The 18559-nt window shown below is 46.3% G+C and overlaps 1 protein-coding gene across 5 annotated transcripts in view; it reads left to right on the top strand.

Moving 5' to 3' along the window:
• The window catches only part of LOC140426958 (CCR4-NOT transcription complex subunit 6), a 164570-nt gene that overhangs the window by 33497 nt on the left and 112514 nt on the right, over window positions 1-18559 (top strand). For all 5 annotated transcript variants that reach the window (XM_072512270.1, XM_072512272.1, XM_072512273.1 and 2 more), the window contains exons 2-3: window positions 12882-13003; window positions 15658-15844. In XM_072512270.1, coding sequence (XP_072368371.1) covers window positions 12892-13003; window positions 15658-15844 — 299 coding nt within the window. In that variant the 5' untranslated portion in view covers window positions 12882-12891. The remainder of the gene's footprint in view (window positions 1-12881; window positions 13004-15657; window positions 15845-18559) is intronic.

Raw genomic sequence — 18559 nt, 5'->3', positions numbered from 1 at the left:
TTACGAGTATGGGGAGAAGGCGAGCCGCATGCTGGCGCATCAGCTGCAGAGGCAGGCTGCGCCCAGGGAAATATTGAAGATCTGGACTGGGGCTGGGGATGAGGTGTCAGAGCCAGGGAAGATAAATGAGGCATTTAGAGAGTATTACCAAGGACTTTATGAGGCAGACCCAGGAGGAGAGGAAGGGGACATGGGGTGGCTTCTGGATGAGCTGGAATTTCCCCAGGTGGAGGAAGCAAAGAGGCAGGTGTTGGAGGAGCTCCTGGGGCTGAGGGATGTGCTGGATAGTCTCGGGTATGAAGTCGGGGAAAGCCCCTAGGCCGGATGTGTACCCGGCAGAATTTTATAAGGAATTTGCGGCGGGCAAGGCACCACATCTGTTGGGGGCGTTTAATGAAGCACTGGAGAAGGGGGTGTTGCCGGAGACGATGAAGCAGGCAGTAATCACACTAATCCCCAAAAAAGGGACGGATCCGGTGGAATGTGGGTCGTATATACCCATATCACTATTGAACACGGATGTGAAAGTATTGGCTAAGTTGTTGGCGGAGAGGATGGAGGATTGTGTCCCTGGCGTGGTTGCAGAAGATCAAACCAACTTCGCGAAGGGCAGGCAGCTCGCGCGTAATATAAGACGGCTGTTGAATGTGGTGATTAATCTGTTGAGAGCTCTGGTACCGTTGTGTCCATGGACGCAGAGAAAGCATTTGATCGGGTGGAGTGGCGGTACTTGTTCGAAGTTTTGGGAAGGTTTGGGTTTGGGCTGAGATTGGTGGCATGGGTGCGGTTGCTGTATGTAGCGCCAAGAGCGAGGCTGAGGACGAATGATATGAGCTCACAAAGCTTTGACTTACACAGGGGTACGAGGCAGGGGTGCCCGCTTTAGCCGCTGCTGTTTGCGCTGGCCATAGAGCCATTGGCGATGGCTCTCAGGGGCTCGGCAGAGTGGCAGGGGATAATGAGGGGAGAGAGGGAGCATCGGGTGTCACTCTATGCCGATGAACTCTTGCTGTATGTTTCGGATCTGTTGTAGAGTATGGGAAGGATTATGGGCCTGTTGGGGAGGTTTGGAGGGTTCTTGGGATACAAGGTGAATGTAGGGAAAAGCGAGGTATTCCCGGTGAATGAGCTGGCACAGCGGACTAATTTAGGGGGGAATGCTATTTATGGTAGCGAAGGATAGGTTTAAGTACTTGGGGATTCAGGTAGCGAGGGAATGGACGGGGCTCCATAAGTGGAACTTAACGAAGCTGGTGGAGGAGGCCAGGGAGGATCTTAAGAGGTGGGATACACTGCACATAACATTGGCGGAGAGGGTCCAAGTGGTGAAAATGAATATTCTGCCGCGGTTCTTATCTTTCAGGCTCTCCCAATCTTTATACCAAAGGCCTTTTTTCGGAAAGTGGATACAATCATCTCTGACTTTGTGTGGATGGGGAAGGTGCCGAGGGTGGGGAGTGTAGCCATCTGGGATGGCCACTTGCAACTAGGGACAGAGAAACTCGCAAAGCCTAGCGGGTAAAATGGACAAAGCAAGATTCAGGCAGGCTCAGAGCCTGAAATGTATATTTGCAAGCAAGGAATCCAGACGGTATCGAAACTCCGACCAATTAGCATTTTGATGGGCTGATTTGCATTTGATGGCCCATCTCCACCAAGACAAAGGACTGGTACTTGAGCGACCGGTACAGTCCCAGCCATTTCGGCGCCACTCCCTGTTCTAGGGAAGCGTAAACAACAGGGTCAGTGACCACTTGGGACACATCCAGGCACCTGCCCATTTATTGGTTAGAAATTGAACACTGTGATCGGGGATCATCCAATTAGTGGGGTCCAAACTGGAGGACCGCCCAAAAGAGCGCAAAAAAACCCCAAGTATAAGAAGAGAGTCCGCCATATGTTCGTCCTTTCTTGGACCTGGCGCCCCATCTATGACCATTTCCAAGTGCAGCACCACCAGAAGCAAGTCCAAGTTCAACGCTCGCTACCAGACGGATGAGCTTAGCTGAGCAGCAGTTACTTCTCCAGACTCGATAGATCCAGAATCGGACAGCGGCCACTGTTCCTCTGACCTAAGCCGGGTGCCTGAAGTTAAGTACAGGTTGTCTTAGTCGATAGGTGTAGTTAACTAGTAGTGTTTATGTGCATGACTAATTGTGTGTAAATAAAGTACCCTTGACCTTGAACGAACTAACTGGTGTGTGGCTCTTTGATCGATAGCCGGTTGAACCTTATGCTGGTATCATTTGATACCTGGTGACTCTGAGCATTAGAATATAGATACCAAAAGAAAGGAGGGCAAACCCACTGATTGCCGTAGTTAGAGTAGAGGCACAGGAGAAAAGGCAAGAGTTATTGGAGGCTGATGGGACTCGACCCAGAAGTGACCGTGTCACTCCGAGAGAACCCACAAAAGCTTTTGAATTAGAAATCCAAAATTGGGCAAGTAAAAGAAACCACAAGTGAAACCAGTATCGATCAAACCTCCAGAATTCAGAAGTGTGTAATTTGCACGCGTACTAACAAAGGGATATAAGGTAACCTCGATAGATTTTGTTGCGTGAAACTTTCGGGAGTTGCGTAAACCGGAAAATCGCTTGCGCCATACCCGTGTTTGCACCACCGTTTTATTCCCCTTGTTCCAAATTTCCGGTAGAGACAGAAGTAATTGTAGGGATGGCCATGAAGGCAATGGAATGCCTTGTGCATCCACAAGAGTCCGAGGTCGCAGCGACCAACAGATCAGAACAGTGTCCCGTATGGGAAGAAGAGATTAGGAGATACCTAAAGGGGAAAGGGTGGCCCCTATGGTCGGAATTTTGCGCAAATGAGGAAACAGGTCCTGGCAGCATAGGACAGACTCGGTGGGACAGCCTGACCGAGATCCATAAGAAAAGTTTAAGTAAGGTTCGTAAGCCGATGGCAATCGTGTCCTGCTTGGCACATTTGCGAGGCACAGAGGAGGTCGTGAGGACGCTCTGTCGACAGCTTGAGGAGAAGGAGAGAACTAGAGAGGGAGACATTAGTGAAAGCGAGAGATTAAATGTGCCGCTCCAGGAGCGGCTCGCGGCGAAGGACATGGAAATGGATGATGTCAAAAGGGCACATCAATCTTGTCTCGCCCACCTCAGCAGCTTCCAGATTCAGAATGATAATGCCTACCAGGACACGCAACGTGCGGTACTGGTAAGAGAAGAAACCGAGAACCAGGTAGAACAATTGAGGAAACAATGTGAGGATTTGAAGGCAGCCCTCCGAGCACTCCACGGTTCCACCACGGAACAGAGGCAGAGTTCGGTGGATCATGCCAAGTGCAGGCAACAATTTGCAAGATTGCAATCCGTGCTATCCGTCCAGAATGGGTTCAGAGACCCCTTTGGCCCACAGTTAGATCAGGAGGATGGCCCCGATTGGCAGGAACTCAGTGAAACGGCCCAATGATCGGTGAGTGAGACAGGGAATCAGAATAGAGCTCCCCATGCCCCGAAAAGAAAAGCACCCACACCACCGACTGCACAGGCAGCACCCAACCCAATGAATCCCATCACCACGCAGAGTAGGGTCACCACAGCAGTCCAACCCGATTTTGTGTATACAACCCCATTAACCATCACCCAGTTAAGTGATGCCCACGATAAGATTGAGACTTTCCACCCCACATCAGACCCACACCACTTTTTCGAACTGGTGAAGCAACAGACCCTCCTGTACGGTTTAGACGAGAAGGAAGAGGTAAAGCTCATAGTTATGTGCCTTGACCCGTCAGTTATTTCAGCCCTTCCTGACCTACAAAATGTAGGAGGAGGTAGCCTCCAAGAAACGAAAACAGCCATTTAGATGCCATTGGCTATAATAGAGGAGATCCGGTGGAAGGACTCAACTGGTGCCGACAGAAAAAGGGAGAGCATATAACAGCGTTTGCTGGACGCCTCTGAATCCACTTTACCGCTGTATTCGGTGAGTTAGCCCACGCCTGTTTATCAGTAGACGATATGGCCAAATGGACCTGTACGCTAGTATCCCATGCCACAGAAGTAGGACCGAAGGCATGTGCCAGTTACGGCCCCTCAGACCCGGCACACAATGAAGTGTGGGTTCTGAAACACTTGTCGAGAGCTTGGGAACAGTCTATACAGAGAAAGACAGAGCAGGAGAGAGTAGATGCCACAATGAATCCAGTAAGGGCACACCAAGACCCCGCATGGGTTAAATGAAGGCAAAAATAACATGCAGCACCCTAAAGCACAGGAATGTTATAATTGCGGACACGAGGGACAATGCCCTAGAATGCAATGGCCCCCCCCGAAACAGCAACAAAATCAGCATACAACCCCCCCCCCCCCCAAGAAACAATGCCAGACCCATCCACAGTGTTCGCACTCGAGCAGATAATTTGGCCATAAACGGCACCAATTGACGGTGTTCGGGCTCCCCAACTTGGGTCTGCGAATACCCTTTGGGATAGGTCTGGAAGACTGGTAGTTGCAGGCACAGTCCGGGGACACCCAGTAGAGTTCCTTTGGGACACAGGAGGGTCCCGAACCACAGTAAACTCCTCCACGATGTACCAGAGAGATATATGGCCCACTATGGACACCATTACCCTTAGTGGCTTTACAGGTCACCTCCAGCAGGGACATATCACAGCCCCTGTAGATATACAGATTGGCAATATTCAAACAAAATATTAGGTCGTTTTAGCAGATTTACCCCAGGCAGCAGAACACATCCTGGGCATAGATTTCATTGAGTGCACACAACCTTTCGCTTGACCCAGTTAATAGATGTATATGGAAAATGGCTAGAGCAGCGCGTGCCCCCGCCACGCTCACAGTAAGAGACTATGCACACAGAATTAGCTCAGTAGGACAGTACTGTCTCTCCCCCCCCCCCCCCCCCCCCCCCAAGCAAGCCGAGGGAGATATAGCCAAGGTAATCCAAAGGAGTGATTCGACCCGTAGCATTGATGAACAATGCCCCGATTTGGCCAGTAAGAAAACCAGATGGTTCATGGCGACTGACCATCGACTACAGGGAATTGAACAAAGTGACCCCACTTGCAGCCCCCACCGTTGCCACGAGTCCCGAGACCATATTAAAACAGGGACTACAGTTGAAAATTTTCACGGTACTGGGCATCAGCAATGGCTTTTGGTCCATACCACTGGACAAAGCATGCCAGTATAAATTTGCGTTCACTCTCCAGGGACAACAGTACACGTGGACGGGCCTTCCACAAGGCTTCCACAACACCCCCTCTGTTTTTCATAGACAATTGGCGAACAGCTTATCTAAATTTTCCCGCCCTGAATGCCTTTTCAGTATGTGGACGACTTGCTCAGACAGACTGACACCAAGGAAGAGCACATCTCGCTTCTTTCAGTATTATTAGGACTACCCACAACAATTGGATACAAAATTAACTCCAAGAAAGCCCAAATCCGCCTGGAAAAAGTCACATATTTAGGTACGGTCATCACTCATGGCAAGCGTGAAATAGAACATAAACGCATAGATTCCATCGTAAAATTTCCCTTGCCCCAAAACGTTACAGCACTCCGGTCATTTTTAGGACTGGTTGGATATTGTAGAAACCACGTAGACGGTTTCGCCACAAAAGCAGCCCCACTTTCCGAGCTCCTAAAGAAACAGGCCCCATGGAAATGGCTTCCACAGCACACGGATGCCGTGGATGCGTTGAAACGTGCTCTGATCACAGCCCCCGCTTTGCAGGCCCCAGATCCACACACCCCATACGCGATAGAGGTAGCGACCACCGACCGAACCCTTTCGACCGTACTCCTGCAGGAAAGGCACGATCGTTTAGGACCCGTAGCCTCACGAGTTTTAGATCCAATAGAGCAGGGATTTTCAGCCTGCGAAAAGCACCTGCTAGCAGTTTTCTGGGCGGTACAGTACTTCGCGTACATAACCGGACTCAACCCCATAACCATTTAGACTGAGCACACCCCGACACAGCTTTTATTGGACGGCAGATTAAAAGACGGCACAGTAAGCCAGATTCGAGCAGCGCGATGGACCCTACTCCTACAAGGACACGACATTACTGTAAAACGGACAAAAACGCACATGTTTCTGGCCGACAATTTGCACGATGCAGGAACCCCACATGAGTGCGTGATCATAGCCCCCAAGCACAGTACAGGCCCCTTTGTTCCCAAGTCGGTACTGCAAAAGACAGGCATCCAACCACAGACGACCCAGCCCACAGACAAAGCTTTGAGAATTCATGTAGATGGCTCCTCCACAGTCCTTGATAGAAAAAGGATCACAGGATGTGGTATTTATGTAGAGGACGCGCAGGGACGCACTTTAGAAGAAATTGCTCTAATGTTGCCTGGACACTGAGGTTCGTAGGCAGCCGAGTTAGCAGCCATCGCTTACATTGTCCAGCATCCCAATTCGTTCCCGACCCCAGAAGACACATACTCAGACAGTTTGAACAGCCAGACAGTATTCCTACCCCTGTAGGAATCTAGAGGATTTATTTCCGCCGACGGAAAACCTCTACCCTCAGCGCCATTACTCAAACATATCCTCCAGACAGCGAAAGGCAGAACATGTGGCATAGTTAAAGTAAGAAGTCCCCATCGTTCCTCCTCACCCGGTAATGTGAAAGCTAACGTGAAAGCTGATGCCCTAGCGAAGGCAGGCTCATGACATGGCCCCTTTTAGCAAACCCCCCAAGAGTGCCCCAGTACACGCAGTTCAGATCTCACAGACCAACATTCAGGACTTAGCCCAGGCACAGAAGGAAGTTGAGACTTTGAAGGAAATTTTGAAAGGAAACTTCCCAGCTCCCTACGAAAAGTTTAGGAATTCTTTAACGATCCATGAGGGAATCGTTTTAAAAGATGGCATTTACGTAGTCCCCACCCAGGACAGGAATGAGATCATTTTAAAATTCCATGACGGACATGGACACCAAGGGATAGAATCCACCCTTGCCCACCTCAGACCTCTGCGGGTGGCCTGATTTGAAAACCGACGTATCCCATTAGGTTGAAAATTGCTTGATTTGTGCACCGAACAACCCAGACAGATAAGCAAAAAAAGCCCAGCTATGACACACCCACCCTGTAAATGGCCCATGGACAAACTTGCAGTTACCCCCCCCCCTTGCAGGAATGGATACAAGTATGTGTTGGTTGTAATCGACACGTTTACAAAATGGGTCGAAGCTTTCCCCTCGAGAACAAATACAGCCAAGGCCACGGCAGAGATCCTAACCGAGCAAATTTTCACCAGCTGGGGACTCCCGGGAGTATTGAGTCGGACCAAGGTTCGCACTTTACAGGCAGAGTCATGAAAACTGTCATGACAATTTTTGGTATAAAGCAAAAGTTCCACATTGCCTATCGCCTGCAGTCCAGCGGCATTGTGGAATGCATGAATCGGACACTGAAGGCCACATTTAGAAAAATGGTGCAGCAGCACAACACGACATGGGACACAGTGCTCCCATTCGGACTGATGTTTATTAGAAACACGGTGTCGAGTTCGACAGGATATACCCCCCATACCCTCATGACCAGACGACCCATGAAGGGTACCGAGTATTTATTTGGACTTGATTTGGCCAGCCCCTCAGTCACTGCTCTGACCCATGAGAAAGCAGTCCAGCACATGTTAGAAAATATTAAAGCAGCACCGCTCGCTGCAGCTGTTCGACTAAGCACTAAACGAAAGCAGAGTAAAGCCTGCTTTGATAAGACAGTACACCCGACAGAGTATACAGTCGGACAACAAGTCATTATCTCCTTATACAACCCCAGCTCATTCCTCTCCCCTAAATTTGCAGGACCCTATTCAATCTCGGACAAAGTAAACTCCTCAGTTTATAAAATCACGTATCGGAATGGAAAATCAGGATGGTTCCGTGTAAATTAGCTTAAGGTTTATGGAACGCGGTGCAGCCACTCGCACCACCTCTCATTGGCAATGGCAGACAACGAAGACCCACCCACTGACAACCCAGCCCCCCCCCCAGCAGAGGCAACACGTCCACAGACACGACCTTGACCCCAACCCAGAATCATATTTCACCCTAACACTTGTTTCGGCTGCTAGTGACAGCAACAGCAGAACTGACGCCCCTGAGAGACCCGAACATTGGACACACAGACCAGGCCCCAGTCACTGCAGCCCCAGTGACACCGACCATGATATGTTCAGCCCCTTAGAGACGATTTATTTGCCCTCACCGGAATCCAACCCGACTATAGCGACAACATCCTTGCCCCGACCGCCCTACGGAACATGAAACATTGGCACCGCGATTATTCCTGTCGCCTGACGAGGAATGACGAAATGGACCCCACATCGGCACTCACCGCGTTAGCACGAAAACTCCAGCATGAGTTTGGCACCTGGGTGATGGTGATGACTTCGAGTCTGACTCCCACCATGGTAATCCCTTTGAAACCCTTTTCGGAATGGAACCTTGAGGTGTCCAGGTGATGAGAGTCAGGAACCAATTGAGATTTACGGTGTCCTATACTATGATGGAACCTACCCTCTTTTTATCTTTAGTTTGTTTTTAAATGTTGTACATTCTCTCTTGTACGATTTTGTGTGTCAGCCTCATGGATAATTTCTTGATACAGTAATAAATACTCTTCTGACGCCACATGGCAGTTGAAGAAACAAGTTTGTTGGAGCCCATATATTTCCAAATTCTTAGCGCTCTTGGAAGGTCACTCAGGCAATGGAGTAACAGCACTGATCCCCACCCTGCCTGAGGATCCCCTATACATTTGGTCAGCCAAGCTCGGGTAGTGGAGCAACGGCACTGGTCACCGCCCTACCCGGGGATTCCACCCATTCTTGCCTTGCCGCGGATCATACGCACCCCATTCGGAGAATTGTTTTCGAAACTCTTTTGTTGTTCTTTTTCATGTCTGTGTTTTAAAGAATGCACCTTGCCACAACTTTTGCCCCTTTCCGGCGACCCTTCGGTTGCTATTCCCCCCACCTACTATTTACATGTCAGAATCACTTGGTTGGAAAAACGAGTTTGCAGAGGACGGAGAAATTGTCTGCCCAGTCAGCCCATAAAACACAGGCTGCGTGAGTGCTCGCACTGTGTCATAATGTTTTTTCCGGATGTCTTGTCTCCAAAATGATTGCTTTAAAAAAAAATGAGGGAGTCACATATGGTGACGGTTCTAAATGGGAAATTGACGATACGGAGGAACAGACAGACAGACGAGATGTTAAGCAACAAGATAAAACCAAATCTTATGCTTGTACCCCTAGGAAGATACGAAGACACTTAAAGATGGAGAAAAGCCCGAACAAAATGAAGACTAACCTGATGATCTGCATCATGATCGTCGCTGGAACAGTACAGTTGCACGCGTTACCCACCTCTATTTCCCTGACCACACAGGCACCGAACACGACTATCCAACACAACACCCCTAGCCCGGACACTACACCACAGATAGACACAGCCACTGATACCCCCACATGGTGTGTGAATCTCATTAAATGGTACCCCCTGTCACACACCGTAGAAGCCTTACTGGTGATAGCTATATTGTGCAGTGTTATCCAGACAATCCGACTTCGGAAATGGAGAAGGAGAGCCTCCCGCCAGCCAGTATACACTCAAGAGCCCCTTTCCTCGGACTCCAGCAAACCCCACACACTTTCTGAACTCTCCCTCCTTAATAAATTCCGCGGTTGTTTCTTTAGTAAAGTCACTTCTTTGTACATAGACATTTGATAAGTAGAAATGTGATGGTGCAATTGGTTATATTTTTTGTATTGTAAGATAAGTTCTTTGATTGTTAACTAGCAGCATGAGTGTAGTCTAGTTGGTGACAGACAGTTAGAGCCTCCCCTTTTTGTGTAAGGAGAATGGAATATAGGATTGAATGTTAAATGCGCCGTAGGAATTTTTAGAGATGTGTTGTATTAGGGAAATTTAGGTAAATATTTTGACCCATAGGACAGAGTAGGGTAGAACCTGTCCTTGATTGAGGGTACCTGGCATGTCAGAGAATACGAGAAGGCCCAGCAGTGTGATCCTTCACGCTTCAAGAGGACGGAGTGTAGCCATCTGTGATGGCCACTTGCAACTAGGGGCAGAGAAACTCGCAAAGCCTAGCGGGTAAAATGGACAAAGCAAGATTCAGGCAGGCTCCGAGCCTGAAATGTATATTTGCAAGCAAGAGGTCCACACGGTATCGAAACTCCGACCAATTAGCATTTTGATGGGCCGATTAGCATTTGATGGCCCATCTCCACCAAGACAAAGGACTGGTACTTGAGCGACCGGTACAGTCCCAGACATTTTGGCGCCACTCCCTGTTCTAGGGAAGCGTAAACAACAAGGCCAGTGACCGCTTGGGACACGCCCAGCCATCAAGACAACCGCCCATTAATTGGTTAGAAATCGAACACTGTGATTGGGGATCACCCAATTAGTGGGGCCCAAACTGAAGGACCGCCCAAAAGAGCGCAAAAACCCCCCAAGTATAAGAAGAGAGTTTGCCATATGTTCATCCTCTCTTGGACCTGGCGCCCCGGCTATGACCATTTCCAAGTGCGGCACCACCAGAAGCAAGTCCAAGTTCAACGCTCGCTACCAGATGGATGAGCCTAGCTGAGCAGCAGTTACTTCTCGATAGATCCAGAATCGGACAGCGGCCACTGTTCCTCTGACCTAAGCCGGGTGCCTGAAGTTAAGTACAGGTTGTCTTAGTCGATAGGTGTAGTTAACTAGTAGTGTTTATGTGCATGACTAATTGTGTGTAAATAAAGTACCCTTGACCTTGAACGAACTAACTGGTGTTTGGCTCTTTGATCGATAGCCGGTTGAACCTTGTGGTGGTATCATTCGATACCTGGCAACTGAGCATTAGAATATAGATACCAAAAAAAAGGAGGGCAAACCCACTGATTGCCATAGTTAGAGCAGAGCCACAGGAGAAAAGGCAACAGGAGGACCCTGCTACAGAGGCAGCAGGGAAGGTTGGCGTTGCTAAACTTGCTTCATTATTATTGGGCGGTGAATGTGGACAAGGTGCGGCGGTGGTGGGAAGGAGAAGGGGTAGAGTGGGTTAGGATGGAGGAGAAATCTTGGAAGGGGTCTAGTTTGAGGGCTATGGTGACAGCAGCATTGCCAGTGGTTCCGAGTAGGTATTCGGGGAGCCCAGTGGTGCAGTCCATGGTGAAGATATGGAATCAGCTGAGGAGGCATTTTAGGGTGGAAGGGATGTCGGTGCTAACGCCTCTGTACGAGAATTATGGGTTTGAGCCAGGGTGGATGGATAGTGTATACAGGCGGTGGCGGGAAGTGGGGCTAGTCAAGGTGAGGGATTTATATTTGGAGGAAGGGTTCGCCAGTCTGCAGGAGCTAAGGGAGAGGGTAGAGCTGCCGAGGGGTAGTGAGTTCAGGTATCTACAGGTTAGGGACTTTGATCGAAAGGTCTGGAAGGTGTTCCCTAGATTGCTGGGATACACCCTGCTGGAGCGACTGCTGCTTCCGGATGTGGAAGGGGAGGGAAGAATTGGGGATATATATAAGTGGCTGGGAGAGCAGGGAGGCGAGCGGGTGGTGAAGATCAAGGAGAAATGGGAAACGGAGTTGGGAATGGAGATCAATTGGGGAGTATGGAGTGAGGCACTGCGAAGGGTAAACGGGACCTCCTCTTGTGCAAGAATGAGCCTGATACAGATTAAGGTGGTGCACAAGGTGCATATGACTCAGGCGAGAATGAGTGGGTTCTTTTAGGGGGTAGCAGATAAATGTGAGAGGTGTGGGTGGGGGCCAGCGAATCATGCGCACATGTTTTGGGGTTGTGAAAAATTGGGAAGATTCTGGGCGGGAGTGTTCGCGGTCTTAACCAGGATAGTGGAGGAAGGAGTGGACCCCGCATACTTTGGTGGCGATATTTGGGGTTTCAGAGAAGCCGGAGCTCATGGAGAGGAGGAAGGCCGATATCTTGGCCTTCGCCTCTCTGTTTGCATGGCGACAAATTTTGCTGGAGTGGAGGCTGGCATCTCTACCAGTGGTAGCCGCATGGTTGGGTGACCTGTATGACTTCCTGCGGTTCGAGAAGATAAAAGTATGAGTTAAGGGGCTCAGCCGGGGAGTTTGAGAAAAGGTGGGGGATGTTTGTGACCGTGTTTGAGGAGCTGTTTGTCGCAGGGGAGTGGGTGGGTGATCGGGGGGGGGGGGGGGGGGTGTGTGAAAAAGGAGGAAAATCTGTATAAATATAGTTGATTGCTGGGAAGAATGTTTCCCGGGTTGTTTATTTGCTGCTTTGATAGAAGTTTGAATAAAATGCGTTTATATTAAAAAAAAAAAAAAAAAAAAAAAAATTTTTTTTTAAATTCTGCTCCTGTATCTTATGAACTTATGTATGCTGGGATGGGGACAGGAGGGAATTTGGAGAGAAGATTTAAAATAAAAGTTAATTCATTGAGGAGCTGGAAGCTAACGTACATCATAGGGGTTTGGAGTATTGGGGTGAGGGAGGTAAGCAAGCTTACCTGTGTGCAAGACTTAATATTAGCCTGTATATATTTTACATTACTTGAAGTTTGGTGAAAGATATCCAAGTAGGGTATTAAAGAAGTTGGTTTGAGATTGCAAAAGCATGAATCAAGATTTCATCAGTGTCATGGATGAAGTTAACATAACTAGTTCTGGTAAGAAGAATGTGTAGTTTGAAACTTAGCTTTGAGTAAAACCACATTTTGAATGGTCTGGTTCGGCCTAAGTGGGTGCATGGGGTAAAGATTAGGGTGGCTTTGAAATGTGTAATTTGTAGTGTAGCATTAAACTTGATTTTAATTAGTGCCTGGAAATGTGGACATATTGCATTTAATTTGTATTGCCATTTCAGTGTAACCGGAATGCCCAAGGAAAAATATGATCCACCTGATCCACGGAGAATGTATACAATTATGTCTTCAGAAGAAGCAGCAAATGGGAAGAAATCGTACTGGGCAGAATTGGAGATCAGTGGTAAGTATTGTGCATGGAACCAAGGTAGTTAGAATGTAATGCTGTTTAATTAAGAATCTATCATTTCACCTACATTTTTAATATTTATTTAAAAAGAATATATCAAAACAATTAACAGCATTGGAAAACGTGAAGTATGTTTACTCACGTAAGATATATTGTAATATTCATATGATTTGGTATTTACAAGAACGTTTTACTTGTGCTGACCATAAATCTGATATGTTTTGAGCAATGCAACATACTTTCCCAAATTTAGTCACTGATTCCAGTACAGCACGGCTAGATGTAGAATAATGCTTCTTCTACTGTATTCCAACATCTGTTAACTTTAACTGCTGGTCATCTGTTCATTTCCATACCCTCAAATGAATCTTGCTCTTTACCAGTTGCACTTAATGGCCAATACCATTGATTTGTGCATTCACACAGAATACACTCTGCAGAACAAAGTACACATCCCTGTCATCTAATTTGTGCTGTTTGTTACCATAAACCGATGATTTTAATTATAAACAATGAAATTGCCGATACAGAGTAAGGCCATGGAATCACATGAAAGAAAATTAAATTTGACATTGTGTAACTGTAAAGTAGTGGTCTTGTTTATTCTTCTTTAACCACGTTATGGGAATTTTGTATTGTGGGCCAAGACTAAGAATCCAATACACAAATCATTTGGATACTTTCGTTCAATCATTCTGTACTAATAATAATTGTTATTCTCACAAGTCGGCTTACATTAACACTGCAATGAAGTTACTGTGAAAAGCCACTCGTCACCACATTCCGGCGCCTTTTCGGGTACACAGAGGGAGAATTAAGAATGTCTAATTCACCTAACAGCACATCTTTTGGGACTTGTGGGAGGAAACCGGAGCACCCGGAGGAAACCCATGCAAACACAGGGAAAACCTGCAGACTCTGCACAGACAGTGACTCAAGCCGGGGATCTAACCTGGGACCCTGGCGCTGTGGAGCAACAGAGCTAACCATTGTGCTACCATGCTGCTAGATTTGAATGTCATCTGCAAAGACCACCAACAGGGGTTGAGAGTACAAATTTTACCATGGCAGTTTGTGAAATTGAACCTATTAATCTGGTCAGTTGCGGGCTACTATTAAAATAAAGTCGCGTAAACTACTGCACCATAACTACTGGGAAGTTATGGCATAGTACCTGGTCAGATGATTTTAGTTCAACCTGCCTGTTTTCTCCATATACAAGGTGCACAAGTCAGAAATTTGATCCACATTTTTGATAAATTTGGGCCTTGTCTGCTTCTCAAACCATACCTCATAAGTTTTGATAACCCTATTCAAAAAGGAGCTCTTTGAAAGAGACGGCACAAGCAAGATAGGCCAAATGGCCTCCTTTGCTTTATCATTCTTATGTGGGACCTTGCTGTGTGCAGCTTGGCTGCTGGTTCCTTCTTTGCCACAAGAGCAATCCTTAATACTTCAATTGCTATAAAATGCTTTGGAATGACCTGAAGTTGTGAAAGGCAGTCTATAAATTCCAATTGTTGTCCTGGTAGAATATCTGCCTGGATTCATGTGCTCATAATGTTCAAAGCTGAAAAAGAGCCTGGAAAGAATAGTTTGCTTGACTGGTGCCTCTGTCATGAGATTGTGTATCCACATCTGCATTGCTGTCATCCTATGGTTGTGGTATCTAAGGTTCCCAGGATGCACTGCATTAGCTTGGGATAGTTATTTTGAGTGTGATCTTTTTCTGATATTTGCATGGTTTCTGACTTTATAATGCAAGGAAGGTCATTGATGATTTCAATTTTGCTACGCTCTCACTTGGTCAAATATTGTCTTGATGTCAAGGACAATCATTTTCAACTCCCCTCTGAAATTTAGCTCATTTGTCCATGTTTGGACAAAGATTGTAATGCGGTCTGAAGTTGAGTGCCCCTGGTGGAACCCAAAGTGAGCATTGGTGAACTGGTTATTGTCGAGGAAGTGCATCTTGACTGCACGGTCAATTACATTTTACACATTTTCCAACTCCGCAGATGGTTTGCGATGTTTTCCTACCCATTTAATTGCAAGGTGTTGTTGAAGTTGTATAATTTCTCACTGTTCCACCTGCCCTAGTTTTACCAAATGCATATAGGAATCCATAAAACTACTTCACAAATGAACTTTATCATGTCATTTTACAGCACAGAAGCTGCCTGTTCGGCCCATCGATTGTATGTTGGCATGCCATGAAGCAGTCCAGTCAATCCCATTTTCCCCCTTCTATCCCTGAAAGTTTATTTCCTTCAAGTGTCTATCCAGTTTCCTTTGCAATCATCACTTGTCTTTGCTTCACACTACCCTCGAGTGCAACAAATTTCTGGTCGTTGCCACTCACTGCACGGAAAAATGTTATTTCTCACACTGCATCTGTATCTCTTGCCCAAAACTTTAAATCTGTGTTGCCTCGTCTGTGATTTATTGTGTTACACATATTTTGTCCTTATTTTAATTATGTGGAAGGTGAACTTCTCTACCTAACACATATTAGGAACCTATTAAATGGCAGCAGAATGATAAATGTTAGTGTGTATGTATATTTTTACTCATAACCTGTATCTGAGGTGAATTGAAACAAAATGGAGGGAAATCTTAACAATTTTGTTCATTTATCTATCGTACAGGGAGAGTTAGAAGTTTGAGTTCATCGTTGTGGTCACTAACACACTTGACTGCATTGCATCTTGGTGACAACTCCCTTTCACGTATTCCTCCTGACATTGCCAAACTGCATAATCTGGTATACTTGGACCTATCGTGCAACAAGATACGGAGTTTACCGTCAGAGCTTGGAAACATGGTATCACTCAGGTAAATTTTTCAAATGGAGAAAATTCTCAATATTGTGATTCATTATATTTCAAAGATTTAATGCCTACAAGCTCTTTGTAATACAAGCACGTGATGGAAATATCTTCATTCTTTCCAACAAAAATTTGTGTATCTTTAATTTCAGCACTCCCGTTAATTTGAGCACTGCTGACGAGATCATTTAGAACATAAAAACTAGGAGCAGGAGTAGGCCACCTGGCCCCTCGAGCCTGCTCCACCATTCAATGAGATCATGGCTGATCTTTCGTGGACTCAGCTCCACTTTCCGGCCCGAACACCATAACCCTTAATCCCTTTTTTCTTCAAAAAACTATCTGTCTTTATCTTAAAAAACATTTAATGAAGGAGCCTCTACTGCTTCACTGGGCAATAAATTCCATAGATTCACAACCCTTTGGGTGAAGAAGTTCCTGCTAACCTCAGTCTTAAATCTACTTCCCCTTATTTTGAGGCTATGCCCCCTAGTTCTGCTTTCACCCGCCAGTGGAAACAACCTGCCCGCATCTATCCTATCTATTCCCTTCAAAATCTTATGTTTCTATAAGATCCCCCCTCATCCTTCTAAATTCCAACGAGTACAGTCCCAGTCTATTCAACCTCTCCTCATAATCCAACCCCTTCAGCTCTGGGATTAACCTAGTGAATCTCCTCTGCACACCCTCCAGTGCCAGTACGTCCTTTCTCAAGTAAGGATACCAAAACTGAACACCATACTCCAGGTGTGGCCTCACCAACACCTTATACAATTGCAGCAGAACCTCCCTAGTCTTAAACTCCATCCCTCTAGCAGTGAAGGACAGAATTCCATTTGCCTTCTTAATCACCTGTTGCACCTGAAAAACAACTTTTTGTGACTCATGCACTAGCACACCCAGGTCTCTCTGCACAGCAGCATGTTTTAATATTTTATCATTTAAATAATAATCCCTTTTGCTGTTATTCCTACCAAAATGGATAACCTCACATTTGTCAACATTATATTCCATCTGCCAGACCCTAGCCCATTCACTTAGCCTATCCAAATCCCTCTGCAGACTTCCAGTATCCTCTGCACTTTTTGCTTTACCACTTATCTTAGTGTCGTCTGCGAACTTGGACACATTGCCCTTGGTCCCCAACTCCAAATCATCTATGTAAATTGTGAACAGTTGTGGGCCCAACACTGATCCCTGAGGGACACCACGAGCTACTGATTGCCAACCAGAGAAACACCCATTAATCCCCACTCTTTGCTTTCTATTAATTAACCAATCCTCTATCCATGCTTCTACTTTCCCCTTAATGCCATGCATCTTTATCTTATGCAACAACCTTTTGTGTGGCACCTTGTCAAAGGCTTTCTGGAAATCCTGATATACCACATCCATTGGCTCCCCGTTATCTACCGCACTGTTAATGTCCTCAAAAAATTCCACTAAATTAGTTAGGCACGACCTGCCCTTTATGAACCCATGCTGCGTCTGTCCAATGGGACAATTTCCATCCAGATGCCTCGCTATTTCTTCCTTGATGATAGATTGCAACATCTTCCCTACTACCGAAGTTAAGCTCACTGGCCTATAATTACCCGCTTTCTGCCTACCTCCTTTTTTAAACAGTGGTGTCACGTTTGCTAATTTCCAATCCGCCGGGACCACCCCAGAGTCTAGTGAATTTTGGTAAATTATCACTAGTGCATTTGCAATTTCCCTCACCATCTCTTTTAGCACTCTGGGATGCATTCCATCAGGTCCAGGAGACTTGTCTACCTTTAGCCCCATTAGCTTCTCCATCACTACCTCCTTGCTGATAACAATCCTCTCAAGGTCCTCACCTGTCATAGCCTCATTTCCATCAGTCACTGGCATGTTATTTGTGTCTTCCACTGTGAAGACCGACCCCAAAAAACCTGCTCAGTTCCTCAGCCATTTCCTCATCTCCCATTACTAAATCTCCCTTCTCATCCTCCTAAAGGACCAATATTTACCTTAGCCACTCTTTTTTGTTTTATGTATTTGTAGAAACTTTTACGATCTGTTTTTATATTCTGAGCAAGTTTACTCTCATAATCTATCTTACTCTTTATAGCTTTTTTAGTAGCTTTCTGTTGCCCCCTAAAGATTTCCCAGTCCTCTAGTCTCCCACTGATCTTTGCTACTTTGTATGTTTTTTCCTTCAATTTGATACTCTCCCTTATTTCCTTAGCTATCCACGGTCGATTTTCCCTCTTTTTACCGCCCTTCCTTTTTGTTGGTATAAACCTTTGCTGAGCACTGTGAAAAATCACTTGGAAGGCTCTCCACTGTTTCTCAACTGTTTCACTATAAAGTCTTTGCTCCCAGTCTACCTTAGCTAGTTCTTCTCTCATCCCATTGTAATCTCCTTTGTTTAAGCACAAAACACTAGTGTTTCATTTTACCTTCTCACCCTCCATCTGTATTTTAAATTCCACCATATTGTGATCGCTCCTTCCGAAAGGATCCCTAACTATGAGATCCTGAATCAATCCTGTCTCATTACACAGGACCAGATCTAGGACCACTTGTTCCCTTGTAGGTTCCATTACATACTGTTCTGGGAAACTATCGCGGATACATTCTATAAACTCCTCCTCAAGGCTGCCTTGACCGACCTGGTTAAACCAACCAACATGTAGATTAAAATCCCCCATGATATTTGTTTTGATATATTACTGAAGAGCTGAACATTATTTTG

This window comes from Scyliorhinus torazame, chromosome 7 (assembly GCF_047496885.1).
Source record: "Scyliorhinus torazame isolate Kashiwa2021f chromosome 7, sScyTor2.1, whole genome shotgun sequence".
Taxonomy (NCBI): domain Eukaryota; kingdom Metazoa; phylum Chordata; class Chondrichthyes; order Carcharhiniformes; family Scyliorhinidae; genus Scyliorhinus; species Scyliorhinus torazame.
The sequence above is the reverse complement of the archived record's forward strand: the minus strand, read 5'-3'. Positions and strand labels throughout refer to the sequence as shown.